Below are 15,684 nucleotides of genomic sequence, written 5' to 3'. Positions count from 1 at the left end.
GTTTTAAATTTGTCCAGGTAGAATAGGGAGGTTTCACTCTTGAAGAGAATTTGAGAATGCTGGCCAGAACACTTTGCTCTGACATGGTCAGGGTAGCCTGGAAGTAACAGCTGTCATGCCAGGATTGGCCTAGAAAGAGCAGTAGCATTGCTGCCAGCCCTGCCGTTTGTGAGAGCTTCTGCATGGCTCCTCAAAGAGGAGCTTCTCTCTTAGCCTGATTGATTTACAGCGCATTCCCAGGTGGGACTAGTGGAGGAGAACCTGCCTGCCAGTGAAGGAGACATAAGAGATGTGGGTTTGATCCTTGGGTCAGGAAGATGCCCTGGAGGAGGAAATGGCAACCCACTCCAGTATCTTTGCCTGGAGAATCCCATGGACAGAGGAACCTGGCGGGCTACGGTCCGTAGAGTTGCAGAGTTGGACACGACTGAGGTGCCTTAGCAAGCACACATGAATGCATCACAGCTCCGCAGTCTGAGCATTTCCCACAGTAAATAGGACCTGGGCTCAGGCTCCAGACCTGAAACCTGGGGCTGCAAAGGGACATGGCAGCCCCTGGCTTCTGATCTCTCTTTCAGAGCTTGTGAGTTTACTTCCTACAGTGGTAGTGTTTAAGGATATTTGAGAGTTAGCTTAGAAAAACTTGACCCTACTGTTCTTTTTGTGCTGAAAATAATAGCATTATTTTCCTCATTTCTTGAACTAGTATTTCTGGGAACCCTCTTTTTCTAGAGTCATAGTATTTCATTGTTGAAAGGGACTTTGGGTGCCACTCAGTGCTGTTTTTCCTTAGATAGGTTATAAAGCCAAGGATCAGAGAAATTGGATGAAATGCCTAAGATCACACATCTTGGCTATTGTGATTGTGTGGTGATGATGGGGGTTGGTTCAAAAGTTAGTGCGAAAGCTGAAATTACTTGCAGTTAAGATTACTCTGGACAGTTCCTTAAACTGGTCCCAAGTATGCACTACATGGCTTACAATCCATTTCAGTAACTCATACTTTTAATTAAAGAGAGAGAGCATGGAAGAGAAAGAAAGAGATATACTTTTAATTGTGTGAGAGAGAATTATCGGTGACTAGGTAAGGTGAATGCACATGTGCTGCGGCTCCTCTGTGTATGTAGAGTTCAGAACTCAGAACCCCCAGCATCCATGCTCTGCTACTGACACCAGGAGAAGACAGGGTGGTTTTTGTTGTATATATATATATATATATATATATACACATTATTTTAAACGGGAGGTTGATTTCTTTGCAGCACTGTGCTGGCCTCTGCCACACAGAGGTGTGAGTCAGCCGTCGGCATGCGTGTGCCCCCGTTTGAGCCTCCCCAGCCCCTCTCCCGCGCTCTGGGTCGTCACAGCCCTGAGTTGAGCTTGCTGTGTTACACAGCAGCTTCCCGTCAGCCCAAGTGGACACCTGCACTTGTTCCTCTTAAGTGCTTTTAAATAAATGAAGCTGTGCTTCCATCTTTTCAAGCAGATCTGTTCTGTTTGCTTGTTCGCTTTCCATTGTTTTGTTTTTTCTCTATAATTTGCTTCTCACACATTTTAGAATACCAGGGAACCCAACTGGTATTTACAGAATATCCACGAGGTGGCACTGTTGAAGTTCTCTTGATTTGCAGAGTGTAGTTCTGAGGCAACCCCTTTTCTTGGGGAGTGTACAGAGTTGGAGAAGAGACAGAACAGATGAACATGTGTTATGTATATAAATATGGTTAGTATAATTGCATACAATTCAGTTTTCATTACAGCGAATTTTAAGGCACTGTCCATATCTCTTTTAAAGTGGAATTTTGTGGTCCTGAATATTACATGAAATGAATGGACCATTGGCTGGGACATGGAAATATTTTTGTTAAAATGCTATTTGTTTTAGCAGGATTTGATCTGAACATATATACATGTGTCAGTATATATCATACATATGAATCTAATAGCTGGGGACAGGCTGGCCAAGTTGACTGTGTCAGTTGCTGTCTAGTAGACTCGGATTAAATCTGGCATTAGTTCCTGAGCACAGACCGTGCCTCAAGAAAGAGCTTTAGGGAAGAAACAGGTCCATGTGTTTGTTCATACTTAGATTTAGTAACGTGTGGAGCAACTTACTAATCATTATTCTGGTTTGATGTTTAACTTTTACTGTAGATGATCCTGAGTTTGAATTTTTACATTGTTGAAATTGACAGTCAACTTAAGACTTCTTTTGATTGTAAAAACCATTAATTCTATAAAAATGGTCTATAGTTTTCAATTTTTAATACTTGCTGTGAATATCATACCTGTCAGTATAGGGAAAATGGAAAATGTTTGTGGTCTCTGGCTCCTTTTGGTTCGGTGGAAAAAGTGATAATTATGATATGCTTTTTTAAAAATCATGGTAAATGTTTAGTCTGCAATGTCAATTTCTGCAGGCTAAGTTTGTGGTTTGTAAGAACTGTTGTTAAAGGGAAAATTTATACCATTTGAAGTAGAGACAGATTGTACTTCAAGAAGGATGATAAGTATTGGTGAGGTGTCTGAGCAATTAAGAATTTTAAAAACACTTAGCTTCGTGGCCATGGTTTATTCCTTTGTCCCCCATGTAAGGATGATAAACCATTACGGACTGTAAATGGGACAGAGATTAGATCAGCGGTCTTGGGAGCTGTGGAAGAACCAGAATGTAGGCTTTAGGTTGGATGCAGGACCAGAGGTCCAGTAATGCAGAGTGGAGAGGCCGGTTGTTGAATCTGACAGCCCCTCCATTTGAATCCCAGCACCTGCACCTAATACGTGAGCTCACTTTTTGGAGCCTCAGTTTCCTTATCAGTGTGGGAATAATACTAATACTTTATAGGATGTTGTGAAGATTAAAGATAATGTACATAATATGCCTGGCATCTGGTAGGTAGTTGGAGGATGACAGTTTAAGGGGGGGAAAAAACTCCAGAGAGGCAGGAAACACCTGCTTCTCCAGGGGCAATGCGATTTATTGCCAGGAAGTTTTAATTATTCACCCACTGATTTCCGAATTGATTCATCCTGACATCATTTAGGTAGGTGTGTGCGCCACTCTGTTGGCATAACAAAATGTTGGACTTTGTGACCTGAGCATTATTTTACTTCATTATAGTCTGAATCTTTAGGTCAGTATATTCCAAGTTAAAGAAATCCAGTGACATACTGTTGCTGTCAGGAAAGAAAGTCTCTTACTTCAGGTTTTACAACTAGATTTGTGACTGGAGAGGGGGAAGGGACAGCAGGGGTGGGTGGGGAAGAAAATTTCTTTGCAGCTGCTCTTTGAAATGCGTTTCTAAAATAATAAAAGTTTCTGTAATTGTATGATCTAAGCAGCTGTCTTGAAACTGGCTATAGTCAAGGGCATTGAACTGACATTACACATTTGAGTTTCATTTTGGTGCAGTGTTATTTACATACTGAGCTTTGAAATTTTGCCTTTTAATTGTTTTAATTTATTATTGAAGAATTTCCAGACCTTCATCTGGTGCGTATAATTAGCACCAGCAGCACTTCTTCAGCACTGTGTGTGCAGTATTCTGGACTCATTTTCCGAGGCCATAATGTGTCCTCTTATTGCCTTGGGGAGGGGGGTGCTGTGGGAGATGGGGGAGTCTCAGCACTATAGAGTAAATGAGAGCCAGACATTGATACTTTAAGAAAATGCTTAGTTGTAACACCTCAGAGCACTTTTTAGCTTAGGCAAATGGGCCACCTTATTCAGTAACCTCTTTGTTCTGAATAGTCTTGAAACCAGAAAGTTATAAAGTCTTCACGGCTCCTGGGAGTGGCTACTCCCAGGTGCCCAAATAGAGGTTGTGTGATTCCTGTTCTTTAAGTATTTAAGGAATACGAGATTTACTCCAAGCTATTAGGGAAGACTTAGCGATTGCCAGGGAAGGTATGTCATGTTTTCTCCGCAGAAAATAACAAGGGAAGGGAATACTGCTTAGCTTCCTTAACCAGTGATACCAGCTAAGGCAATTTCTGCAAGAGGGGAGAAGAGAGACTGGTATTTATCGAGTGTCTGCTCTGTATGTGACTCCTGAATAACCTCTTCTTATTAACCTTCCCAACAGGGTTAGGAAGATCCTTCTATATAAAATGAGGCTATTGATAGTCTATCTCAGAGGGTTATCATGTCGGTTATAGGAGATAATCCATTTTAAGCATTTAATATTACTCTTATTTTATGGATGACTGAGATCCAAAAAGGAAAACTGATTTGCTTTGAAAACGAGGTTATATGGCTCTATATTTTCCAAGAGACTGAAACATGCTGCACCCTGGAAAGATGGAGTGAATTTAAAGTATTGACAAAAGAAAATAAATCCCCCAGATTTCACTGAGCTATTGCTAGATTGGACCAGTGGCATTTGAAAGAGTAGGAGGTATGTGTCTAATAGTGAGTTTCCTTATGCAGAATCTTGCTGATAGCGCATAGGTGGCGGAACATCAGTGAGGACTAAAATGGATATTGTTTCTATAAAGCAGAAGTTCCCAGCATGTAGGAATTATCTGTTGGTAATTCTTAAGAAATAACTCATTGGAAAAGACGCTGATGCTGGGAAAGATTGAATGCAGGACGAGAAGGGAACGACAGAGGATGAGATTGTTGGATGGCATCACTGAGTAAATGGACATGAGTTTGAGCAAGCTCCGGGAGTTGGTGATGGACAGGGAAGCCTGGCGTGCTGCAGTCCATGGGGTCGCAAAGAGTCAGACACAACTGAACGACTAAGCTGAACTGAATTCTTAAGAAGATAGATTCCTGGGTCTACCATCTACATATTCTGACTCAGTTGATGGGGAGAATATTCAGAAATTTATTTTTGCTACTATTGTTTCTCAAATCACCAACCCTAAATGAGTCAAGTATAACTGCACAGGCTTCCTAGAGCCAGCTCACAGACCATCTAGCCAGGTGGAAGGTTTGGATTCAGCTTTCCCAGTTAACATACAGACCATGGGGATGTGGCAGCCATTGAGGCCTGAAAAGACAGCCATATAATGTATTCTTATCTATTTGTTTTCTCTCTCAGCAGAGGATTTGAGAGGGGTGTTGGTTAGGGGTATGTTTATAACCAGTTAGCAGAGTTTGGTTAATAATTGCAATTAACATAAACCTTGGCAAGTGACTGTGTGCTAATGTTAAGTGTAGAAATTAGAAGATAGTCAGATAAGTACCCCAGAATTAGGAAAATTGAGAAGAGCTAAGTTTATTACGCCATGGCTAGAGACGGTAAAAGTAAATATGATCAAAGAGGGTAGAGAGATTCTGAAATTTGAAGTTTGGATTAATAATTTGTCAATCTTGTCAGTGGAGAGGCACAAGTAGAACCTCATGTGATTACCCATGAATTTCCCTCATTTTAAATACACTCAGATGGAAGAAAGGGGGCTGGAGATACACAGAATGGTAGCCTGAATCTTTGAGAATGGTATCAAAAAGTCCAAGCCCTGAATAGTGTGAAATTGTCCAAAATGGTTACATAATTTGGGAGAGTTAAAAACAGAATAAAATAATCCACTATTTGGAGCAAGAATGAGAAGAATGAAGGGATAGTGTACTTGGAATAGATGGTGAAGTGGTGATAGGAAGAAACAGCATATTTTCACTCCTCATTTAACTTATCCTTTTTTCTTTCACCACTAAGAACCATGGCTTTAAAACTAGAAGGGTAGAAAAATTGCCCAAGAAAGAAAGAAGATATTTAGGAAACACACAGCTCCTGTAACAAGTAGACCTAGAGATGTTGTGTGCCAGGATAGTGACAGAACTGGAGGTGGTTTTTTTCAGAATTGTGAAACATTGAGAAATAATTGCAAACCAGTAGGCAGAGCTGCTGGGTACGCTTGTGCATGTATACCTTGTAAGCTGTGTCTGGTCGTCTCCTGTGTGATAGTACCCAGAGATGATTGACAAGCCAGTTTCCTGGTTTTTAAGAACTAGAGAACTAGAGACGGTGTATTTGGGAGATACTGGCTGTTGAATTTGATGTTTCATTCTGGCCGAATTCTCAAATGGGTTATCAAAAGTTAATTCTCTCTTGAAAAGACTGTGTAGTTTTGTGTAAGCCTAGAAGGATATAGTGTACAGAATGTCAAAGGTCATTATCTCTTGAGCGGTGAGGTTTGGGGATTTAAAGATATTTTCTTATAGGCAGAGTTTTTCCAAAGTGAACATGGGTTGTGTATGTTTAAAAGGGACACAAAGCAGGTAGAGCCAACTGGTAAACAAAAAATTGCAATGCCAACTTTATGTAGTAAGCACCAGCAAGGGAACACAAAGAGTAACCGCATCAAATTCACCTGATAATGTAAAGATGGCAGTGTCTTCATGGGGCAGTTTCTCCAAGTATCTTTGAGGACCGAATAGAGAGACATGGGCTGGAAAATAGTATACAGTCCAGATAATTATAGAACTGGTGGCTCAGGGTTGGTACCTTGTATTTAGTGAATGGATGTACAATAGCCTGAAGGGGAATATAGAATCGTGGGTGCTGTCCTTGGTTCTGACCCATTTAGCATGTTTGCCAACAGCTTGGAATAAGACTAACTACATTTGTCCATCATGCAGATCCGGTGTGGAATGTCCACACTTCTGGATGACAGAATCAGAATTGTAGAGGCACATTCAAGGGTCAGATAAAGCTTTGAAAGTGAACTATAGTGAGGATAACTGTAGACTTCTGTGTGGAGCTGCCCTCCCTTTTTAACCTAGCCATACCAATGCAGAATTAGGGGAAATTGTTTTTAATAGACATTTTATGGGGAGATGACTAAGGTTTCAGTTCATCTTAATAACATCTTAGGAGTCTACTGTGATATGGCTGTTAGATGAATGCAGTGTGATCTTTGATTGCCTTCTCTCTAATATAATGATATGCACAAGAAAATATAGTGACCCCAATGTAGTTAGTTTTCATTATCAGATCATAACTTGAGAATTAGATCTAGTGTAGAGTGGAACTAGTATGTGAAGGGTCTGTAAACCATAATCAACAGTGTAAATACTCAAGAGTGGGAAAAAACTTTAGTTTGTAAAGCGTTTTTTATACATCATCTTGTTAAATTTTCAAAATAAGGCAAATTATTATCCTCATTTTATACAGATGAGGAAATTGAGGCTCTGAAAGTTTAATGATTTACCTAGACCCTGTCAAGTTAGTGTGACTATACTGCTTCTGTTTATCATGAAAAAAGAAAATATTAACCTTGAATGATGCTTTGTTATCTTTAAAACGTTGTCATAAAACTTTGTTGATTCATGCAGGTAATGAGAAAGGATAGTTACTGGCCACTGCCATGTTAGATGGTAAAGAAAAACAAGGGGCCGGGATGTCTCAGTATTGTTTAAGTATTACTTTCATGTCGTAGAACTTCTTGGTGGTGAACCTAGACTTGAAATTGGAATTTTCTAACTGTATGTTTAGTGTTCCCACTGCACAGAGGAGACCTGGGGATAGCTTTATTTCTTGTAGCTGCAGAAGGACATGTCCAGAACCACAGGATGGGAGTGTGTAGGTGGCAACAGTGTTGACCATGGGGATCATGTTACCTTTGAATATCAGGCAAAGGCTGAATCTTGGTTGTCTTTGAAAGGATACTCGCATTGTGTAGGATTAAACCTCCTAAGGGTCTAGAATTTTTAGGATGTGGTTCATGGTTTTGAGGATTTTACCTGCGTAAGAAAGAGATGGAAAAAAAAAAAAAGGAAAAAAAATAAAAAAATAAAAAAAAAAAAGAAAGAGATGGAGAAAAATGATTGACAAAAGTACAACTAAGTACTCTTGACTTAATTCTTGGATTGTTGTGTTTTTTTCATAAGCTTTTTCATATAAGTTAGTGTTCCACCTTTTTGTCTCCTTAGCCCCAGAGGATTCACATAGGTCATGGATTAACGGGATAATTTGTTATGAGAAGCAGTAAATCAAAGGGGAAAGAATGCAAACTTCAGAGGAAGAAATCCGAGTGCCACTCTTGGCTTCACTATCCTCTGGTTGTGAAACTGTGAATCCTTTTACCTCTCTCTGCCTCATCTATAAAATTTGGGGTGTCATTGCCCCATAAAGTTCTGTAAAAGAAAATGAAAATAAATATTTTGTTATAACATCTGACAAATATAGAACTGCCCAGGGTTGACTTTTACATGCAGGAACTGATACCATCAGTTGCTTTTTCTTAACAAATCAGAACAAAAAGAAGTGTGTATGTTTAGGTACTCATGTACACATGTATCTGCAGAACTTTTGATATTACTCAAGTATGTTTCCTGGCTCAGGATTTCTTTATCCTCTTATCTTTAAGGAAATGGTAGCTGGTACATTTCCATCTCCCTTTCTATTCCTTCATTGCTTTTTGTATTTTGTAGAGCAAGGCTTAGATCACATAGCAGAAAACATTCTTTCCTACCTGGACGCCAGGTCTCTGTGTGCAGCAGAGCTGGTGTGTAAAGAATGGCAGCGAGTGATCTCTGAAGGAATGCTTTGGAAGAAGCTGATTGAACGAATGGTGCGCACTGATCCTCTGTGGAAGGGACTTTCAGAAAGAAGAGGGTGGTAAGTATTCAGGTTGCTTGTTCCCTTGAAAGACAGTTTCTTTGACCTAGGGTCAGTTTGAGTACTAAAAAATGTAGTTATAAATACTGGCTTAATGTGTTGGCCTATTTTAAACAAGTGGAGAAAGATGCATGGTCAAGAGTTGAGAGGAGGAAAGTTAAAGCTGTTAGAATGACCTCTTCTGAAATGCAAATTTCCTTTATATTTACTAACTGTTGGATGTATTTTGATGTACAGTTTGAGCAGTTTGACTTTTCAAAGCTACATGTTTATGCTTTTCCTTTCACATTTTCCTTAGGTGTTGATACCATTACCAAGAGATAGATACGGAAAAGGGAGAGAGTCAGCTGTTAGATATTGATCCTGGTTCAAGACGGGAGGTATACAACAGGCAGGATTTTTCAGAGACAACCCATCGTCTCTGAAACATGGCTTTATCGCTCTGTACATGTCGGCAGCCTGGCCAGTTAGCACAGAGAAAGAGTGCCACAGCTAGGACACACAGGCGGTGATGTGAGTGGTGGCTCGGGCTATGTTTTCTTTATAGGAAGAAATTTGATATGTACTAAGTTAGATTTTTCACAAAGCTACATTAGCACTTTTCATTGAACTGTAGAATGAAAGGCTAGATTATTGTGTTGGGTATTCAGAAAATAAAAAGTTAGGATCATGTAAAGAACTGCAAGTTGAACTTATATCAAACATGTACATTTAATTGTCAGAAATCCTGCTTTTGAACTGTTAAAGCTCAATGCAAATCAAAGACTTGAAAGATAGAACTTTGTAAGCACCATGTTTAAATAAAATTCACCCTTTTATGTGCAAATATGTAACATCTGTTTGTTTTTATTTGCCAGGGATCAGTACCTGTTTAAAAACAGACCAACAGATGGCCCTCCCAATTCATTTTATAGGTCATTATACCCAAAGATTATCCAGGATATAGAGGTAATTTTATGATTTATCTTTTTTGTGGGCTTAGTGTTCAGTTGATCTAAAAATCATAGAATAGGTCTTTTTTTAAGGTGAAGTCTTAGAGCAGATATGTTACAATGTGTAACCTGCAGCTGTTCTTCAGAGTGGATAGTGCCTTTTTGTGGGGGGAAAGAAAAAGTCTGACTTTTCTAAAATGTGAAATGCTTTTGCAAGGCTGCCAGTTAATTGAAACCTTAATCCAAAATTACCTTTTTAATTTGATAAAATTTCCAAGGTAAACATAGTTTTACGTTTTCCAGGTAAACGTAGTTTCCCATTTTTGAGCCGCCTCGAGAGAACTAGAGAAGCCCAGCCTCAGTTTCTTCTATAGATTTCCCACACTTTTCCATTAAAAGGGCTCAAATATGATTCTAAGCAATAGTGAAGTGGTTTTTATAGAGCAAATTACACTCGTGGACCATTTTGGATTTGAGTGCAACTTCCCCAGACCAGTAAAACTCTGTGAACTTGATGAGAGACATTGGAGATGTTTGATATTGCTCATGTGTTCTAATTAGTTCGGTTTTATTATTTAGCCCTTTTCCTTGAACAGGAAAGACATGCACAGGCATTTCTCATTAACTCTTTCACATGTGTTCTTGGCGGGTCCTGGTTACTTCAGTATTTCCTCCTTGGCAAAAAACAGTTCACCTTTTGCTAGGCAGTGTTGTATCACGCATAAAGTTATACTCGGCTTCCCAAACGTGAAGTAATCCTCACCCCCAGGTGATGGACATAAAAGTTATTGTGCCAAAATTCATTAATAGAGAAACACGTGCTTTTTGTAGCTGCCCACTTCTTTTTAAGGCAGATGTGATGTGAACTAATGGAACTGTTTGGTTAATGGTAAATCTGAATGTGACTGGAATATCATTATTTCAAGTGCAAGCTGTTGTCTTGAGTATTCTGTTCCCCTAAGTGAGCTCTAAAGTAACCTTTTAGGGAAGTAAAAGCTTTAAGTGAGTTAAAGCTTTTGCCAGACAAATCCTAAAATTTAGGAATTAACTGATTTATTGACAGTTCAAAGCTTAGAATAAATTGCTCCAACTGTGTTAGTAACTGAGACATAGTGTTAACTTGGACCTTAAATTGGTGTGTGTGTTTCAGGTGAGAGGGATTGTCTTTTACCCCATGCAGTTTTACTAAGACTGCTTATGCATTTATCTTAGAAACTATATTACTTTTTATTTTTTCCCTTCCAACTATTCTTTATAACATATCTCCAAATTTCCTTGAATAATTTTTAGCAAGTCCTTTATTATAAGAAGCATGATGTCCAAGATCAATCATTAATAAATAGGAATTCTGCAAGGACTTTGATCAGGTTGAAGATTTGGTGACATAGATTATTTTAATTCCCATGAGTACTATCATAACCGACAGTATGAGTTCAGTTTTCTGAGGCATGGCAGTATGTGACACCACCTCACATAACCATTTCTTCAGGCTGAAATAATGTTTTAAAGTTAGTGGAGGAGGCAGATGTGAGGGAAAACAGAGCTATAGGGCAAAACCCCGTTTGACACAAAGCCTCTGCATCACGGTGGTCTACCCAGTGGTTCTTAGAGTGTGGTTGACGAAAACCCACTGGTAGGCCACAAGAGTCTCCTCCAGATTCTTGTGGGCTAGATCTCTCAGTGTAACGGTTGTGTTTCATACTTTGGTACATTCACTCATAGTAATAATAATAAAAATAATGTACTACGTATGGAGTGATTACTTGTCATAGATACTTTAAGCGTTTTATAATGCATTTTCTCATTTTACACTCTGGACAATACTTGAAAGGTAAGCCCTGTCCTGATTTAAAGTCGAGGAATCTGAGGCTTACCCAGATTAAATAGCTTGCCTATGATCACACGGCTAGTGGGTAGTTGAGTCTGTGATCAACCTTACATTCTTCTGCACTCAATACAGCTTTTTTTACGTTAGAGATCACTGCTACTTCATCAAAATAGAGTTCTTTACCTCTCTTTTGTAAGTGTGTTTTATCTTCTCCTGGGTGGACACACAAAGTAAATAGTTGTCTCAGTGATGCATGGATCAAACAAATGGGAGACTTACAGGCTTGGCTGTTACCATGTGACTGGTGTGAAGCCCTCACAAGCAAACTATAGTAATTACAGGTACCCTCTTCTGAGCCCTTGCAGTATACTCATGAACTGTGTTGTGTGACTTACATAGATTATTGATTGCTTTTAATTCTTACAAGATACCACACACAACCTTAGAGTCTGTGCTTTTTCCCATATACTCTGCAAGGTTGCCGGTTCACAGCACCTTTTGCTTGCTTTCCTCCTAGCTCTACCTTGACAATTCTAGTTCATGTGCTGGCTCCTGTCATCTGTACATTCTCATATTTGGCTCTGACAAGCAGATGACCTTGCCCTTCCACACTGACCCAAGAGGAATTGGCTAATTTTTAAGAAGAGTAGGGAACCTGGCTTAGTGTAGCCAAGCCTTATTATTCAGGAAATGAAAATATAAGAAATGAAGCCTGGAGAGAATAAGAATTCTTAGCTTTCTGCAGAGGTTCATCTCTCATGGGTATTCTTGCCACACACATGCACACACACAAAAACACACATATATACACACGAGTAGAGGGGAAGAGGGTAAGGGGGTAGGGTGGGAGGGAGAGAGTTGAGAGTTCCTCTGAATTGAGAAGGGATTCCTGGAAAACCTGAGGCACAGTCCTGAAAGAAACAACCATATTCCCATTGCTTTCTAGAGTCTTAATTGTTACCCTCATCATCATTATTAATAGTGGGCTTACTCTTAGGCACTTTGCCACAGTGATTTAATTGATTTCTCAAATTGTCAGAACCAAGATTCTAAGTCCAGAACCCTTCTGTCCTGCTTTGCCCCTTTTGTCCTCCCATCCCCTCAGGGGTTCCCCGACGGGGAGATGAGAGCTGGTATAGTAGGCTCAGTCAGTCAGAATTCTCATGTCCTGAACTTGGATTTTTCTCTCTGCCATCTCGGAGTAGTGACACTCTTTCATGTAGAATGCCTTTTTCCTTTTCTTTTTTTTTTTTTTTTATTCTCTGGATTAAAGCCTTTGAAGCCCTCTCCTTGGAACAGACCACTGGTGAAATGATGGTGTGTTGTATCACACCTTTTAATAAACCACATTTTATTCAGGGAAAGTGGGGAGCTTTTTTGTGGTTTGCAGACTTGATATTAACATTGTCCTAACCAGAAAATGCCGAAACTTGCCCACCCACCCAGTTGTGTTTAGGCTTCTAAAAATAATGTTATTCCTTCGTACTCAGACATCTGTTTTCACTCTGTTGCCAATTTAAATGCTGCTGTATACTCCGTGTATCATGGCTACTTTCCCAGTTATTCTGAAAATTTGCACAGGGTAAGGGGATTTTAAAAGTTCTCAAAAACATGAAATATTCCTCTCCAGTAGCCGTACCACATGATGCCCAAGTGAAAGGCAGGTATCTTCATCATTAAAATGGTGCACCTGTGTATGCCCTGTATTCCTGCTGCTGACATTAAGGTAATTGTTGAATTGCATTTGAAGGCTGAGCCCCTTCCTGGGAATGGTTGGGGAGGGCTCAGGCTGATCAGCATTGAAGATCAACCTAGACCGAGACAGCAGTTCCTGGCAACTGGTGAGATTTTTTTCTGGTCACCGCCTGTTCCTTTTGGTCATTGGTTTCAAAGGAGGAAGAGCATCACTGGTACCATTTGTAGGCACTGTGATAAACACTTGACACACGTAATCTCATTTGATCCTTCCAGTAGATTTGAGAAAGTACATAGTTTGCATTTTTACAGAGGAGGAAAAACTGCAACTCAAATAGTCCCAAATCATTTGCCAAAACTGCTAATTGACCTAGGTATTTTCTGCCACAATGGGCTGCCTTCCATTTTAAAAGGTCTATTTTTCTCTGAAAAAGACCTGGCTTGTGTAAGCATTCTAATAAGAGTTGAGGTCGTCAAATATAGTGGTAGGTAGTATTTTGGGCAGGCACAGTCAGCAGGAAGTGTTGCTTTCTTTTGTGGGTGGCCTTGAGAATTGAGAAGAGTGAGGTCTTAGGAGTTACACAGGGTTGGAGTATAACAAAGCAGTCAGCTGCCAGGTCTGGTTTAGTGTCCCTGTCCTGGCATTTTGAAACAGGCTGCTTTTGTTTGGGGATTCAGGAACCTAATAATTTTTAAAATTAGCCCTAGATGGGAACTTCCTAAAATGACCATCAAAAATTATTTGGTAAGCTTTTCCTTTTAAAGTTTGGAAATATATTCTAGAAAATTAGGCTCCTCCTCAGTTTGAGAAGCTAAGCCATTTCCTAACATCTACTTGACTTAGAATGAAAGCCTGTTTATTATCTAGCGGAGCTTTTGAGAGACTCTGGCCTCTGGCTCTTGTTTGAGAGTTGGAGCTGGAGGTCTGGCTTGGCCCTTTGTGTTGGGTAGTGTTCTTTGTCCAGACATCTCAGGGGGTGGGGGAACCGCAGGCTGATGTGTCGCCTTACCCAGCTTCTCTCCACTGTGTCCTTGGGGCCTTAGGTACAGTAATAGTTTATAACCAAGTCACTGGGTTCTAGAAAACATTTTAGAGTAGTGGGAGGGCATGTAGGAAATTCTTTTTAGTTTGAGGATTCCCATACCAAAGTTAAAAAAAAATTTTTTTCCCCCCAAAAAATAGTGATAGTAAATGTGCTTTTTTTATTCATTGAAATATAGGGTAGCAAGGCTATTTACTGATTCAATAATATTTTAAAGCAATTGTGTATGTTTTAAAACTAAAAACGGTGATTTGAATTTTAAAATACTGCCGTATGTATTGAGAAGACAGGTTATGTATCCATCTTTGGGACACTTTGGGTTTATATGGTGTCACATTCAGTAGCAACTTCCTGGGCCCCTAGAGTGTAGCCTGAACACTGGTAACCACTGCCAGGAGTCACTGGTCATGAATAAGACCTGTTACCAGTAGATCTGCCTCCTAAGTCAGAATTTTCCTGGTGTGCTTAGCATGCTGAAGTGGCTCAGTCACTCTCTAAAAATATACTATTTCTCTAAATGGTTCCCAGCACTGAGTTCAATTTCAGAGATTCTTTATAGTCTGGATCCCTTTTTATAAAGTTGCTTGTACAGATCTTTTGTCTACTTTGATAGCAGTAGCCACAGTGGAGTAAATTTTTGTCTTGTTTTTTTGTTTTTGAAATGTGGCTTTATGTCTGACATTTTACAGATGGATAGATGAGCTGATTCTCACTCTTGGGACCTCCATGGCACCTCTTTGCATCCCCCTGGTTGTTGGAAATATGTGATCTGCCCTCTCTCAAGGCCATGTATGGGAACTCTTTGAGAACAGGGCATTTATTTCCAGGCTTCCTGTGCTAAGTACTGAGGCCAAAAATGAGAAGGCATTTTCTTTTTAAGTATATATGTATCAGTATCTCCATTCCTCAATTTCTTTTTCCGTAAAATGAGAATAGTAATTTTGGCTTCAGAGTCATGATGATCAAATGAATATTATAAGCTGTATAAAACACATGGCATAGTATTATGGAAGCATGGTACAGTATTATGGTACCTGGCATATAACATTCAGTAAATTATAACATTTTAGAGCATACAGAAGCTTGTTGCCTTCAAAATAAGAAATGTGCTTCGTTAGATGTCGGAAGAGCCAGTAATTAAGTGCTTAACTTTGTGAATAAAGATGAGATTTATCTCCTTTCTTCACTTAAGCAATTAATTAAGCTTTTAACTACTCAGATACGTCTTTTGAACTAGTATAACCAATTATTGTAGTCCCTATTGTCCCCTAATATTGAGAATCAGGAATTTATACTTTGGTTGTCTTTAGTGGAAACATTGTCTTTTGATCCTGAAGATCCCTGACATCCACTACCAGAGATAGGTCTAGTGTTCTGGGCATGACCCGCCTCCTCATTAAACTTTGCCCACTCGTCTCAGGCCATAGCACTGTATAAGACCCTTTAAGTCCTGCAGCACTTACAGTTTTTAATCACTCATTTGACACTGATATTTTATGTGAAGTTGTTACTGATGTTTCTAAGTTCTGTGTTCATTGCCTGTATACTTTGTGGATACTGCATATTTTAAAAGAAGAACCATAGGCTCAGAGTCAGGAAGGAACTGGGTGTGATTTCCA

At 39.6% G+C, this 15,684-nt stretch overlaps 1 protein-coding gene across 7 annotated transcripts in view; it reads left to right on the top strand.

Moving 5' to 3' along the window:
- The window catches only part of FBXW11 (F-box and WD repeat domain containing 11), a 213,949-nt gene that overhangs the window by 86,931 nt on the left and 111,334 nt on the right, over positions 1–15,684 (top strand). For all 7 annotated transcript variants that reach the window (XM_043887716.1, XM_043887720.1, XM_043887719.1 and 4 more), the window contains 2 exons: positions 8,381–8,567; positions 9,425–9,515. In XM_043887716.1, the coding sequence (XP_043743651.1) occupies positions 8,381–8,567; positions 9,425–9,515 (278 nt within the window). The remainder of the gene's footprint in view (positions 1–8,380; positions 8,568–9,424; positions 9,516–15,684) is intronic.

The sequence above is a fragment of the Cervus elaphus genome, chromosome 25 (genome assembly GCF_910594005.1).
Source record: "Cervus elaphus chromosome 25, mCerEla1.1, whole genome shotgun sequence".
In the NCBI taxonomy this organism is placed as follows: Eukaryota; Metazoa; Chordata; class Mammalia; order Artiodactyla; family Cervidae; genus Cervus; species Cervus elaphus.
This window is presented reverse-complemented; position numbering and strand designations above follow the sequence as displayed.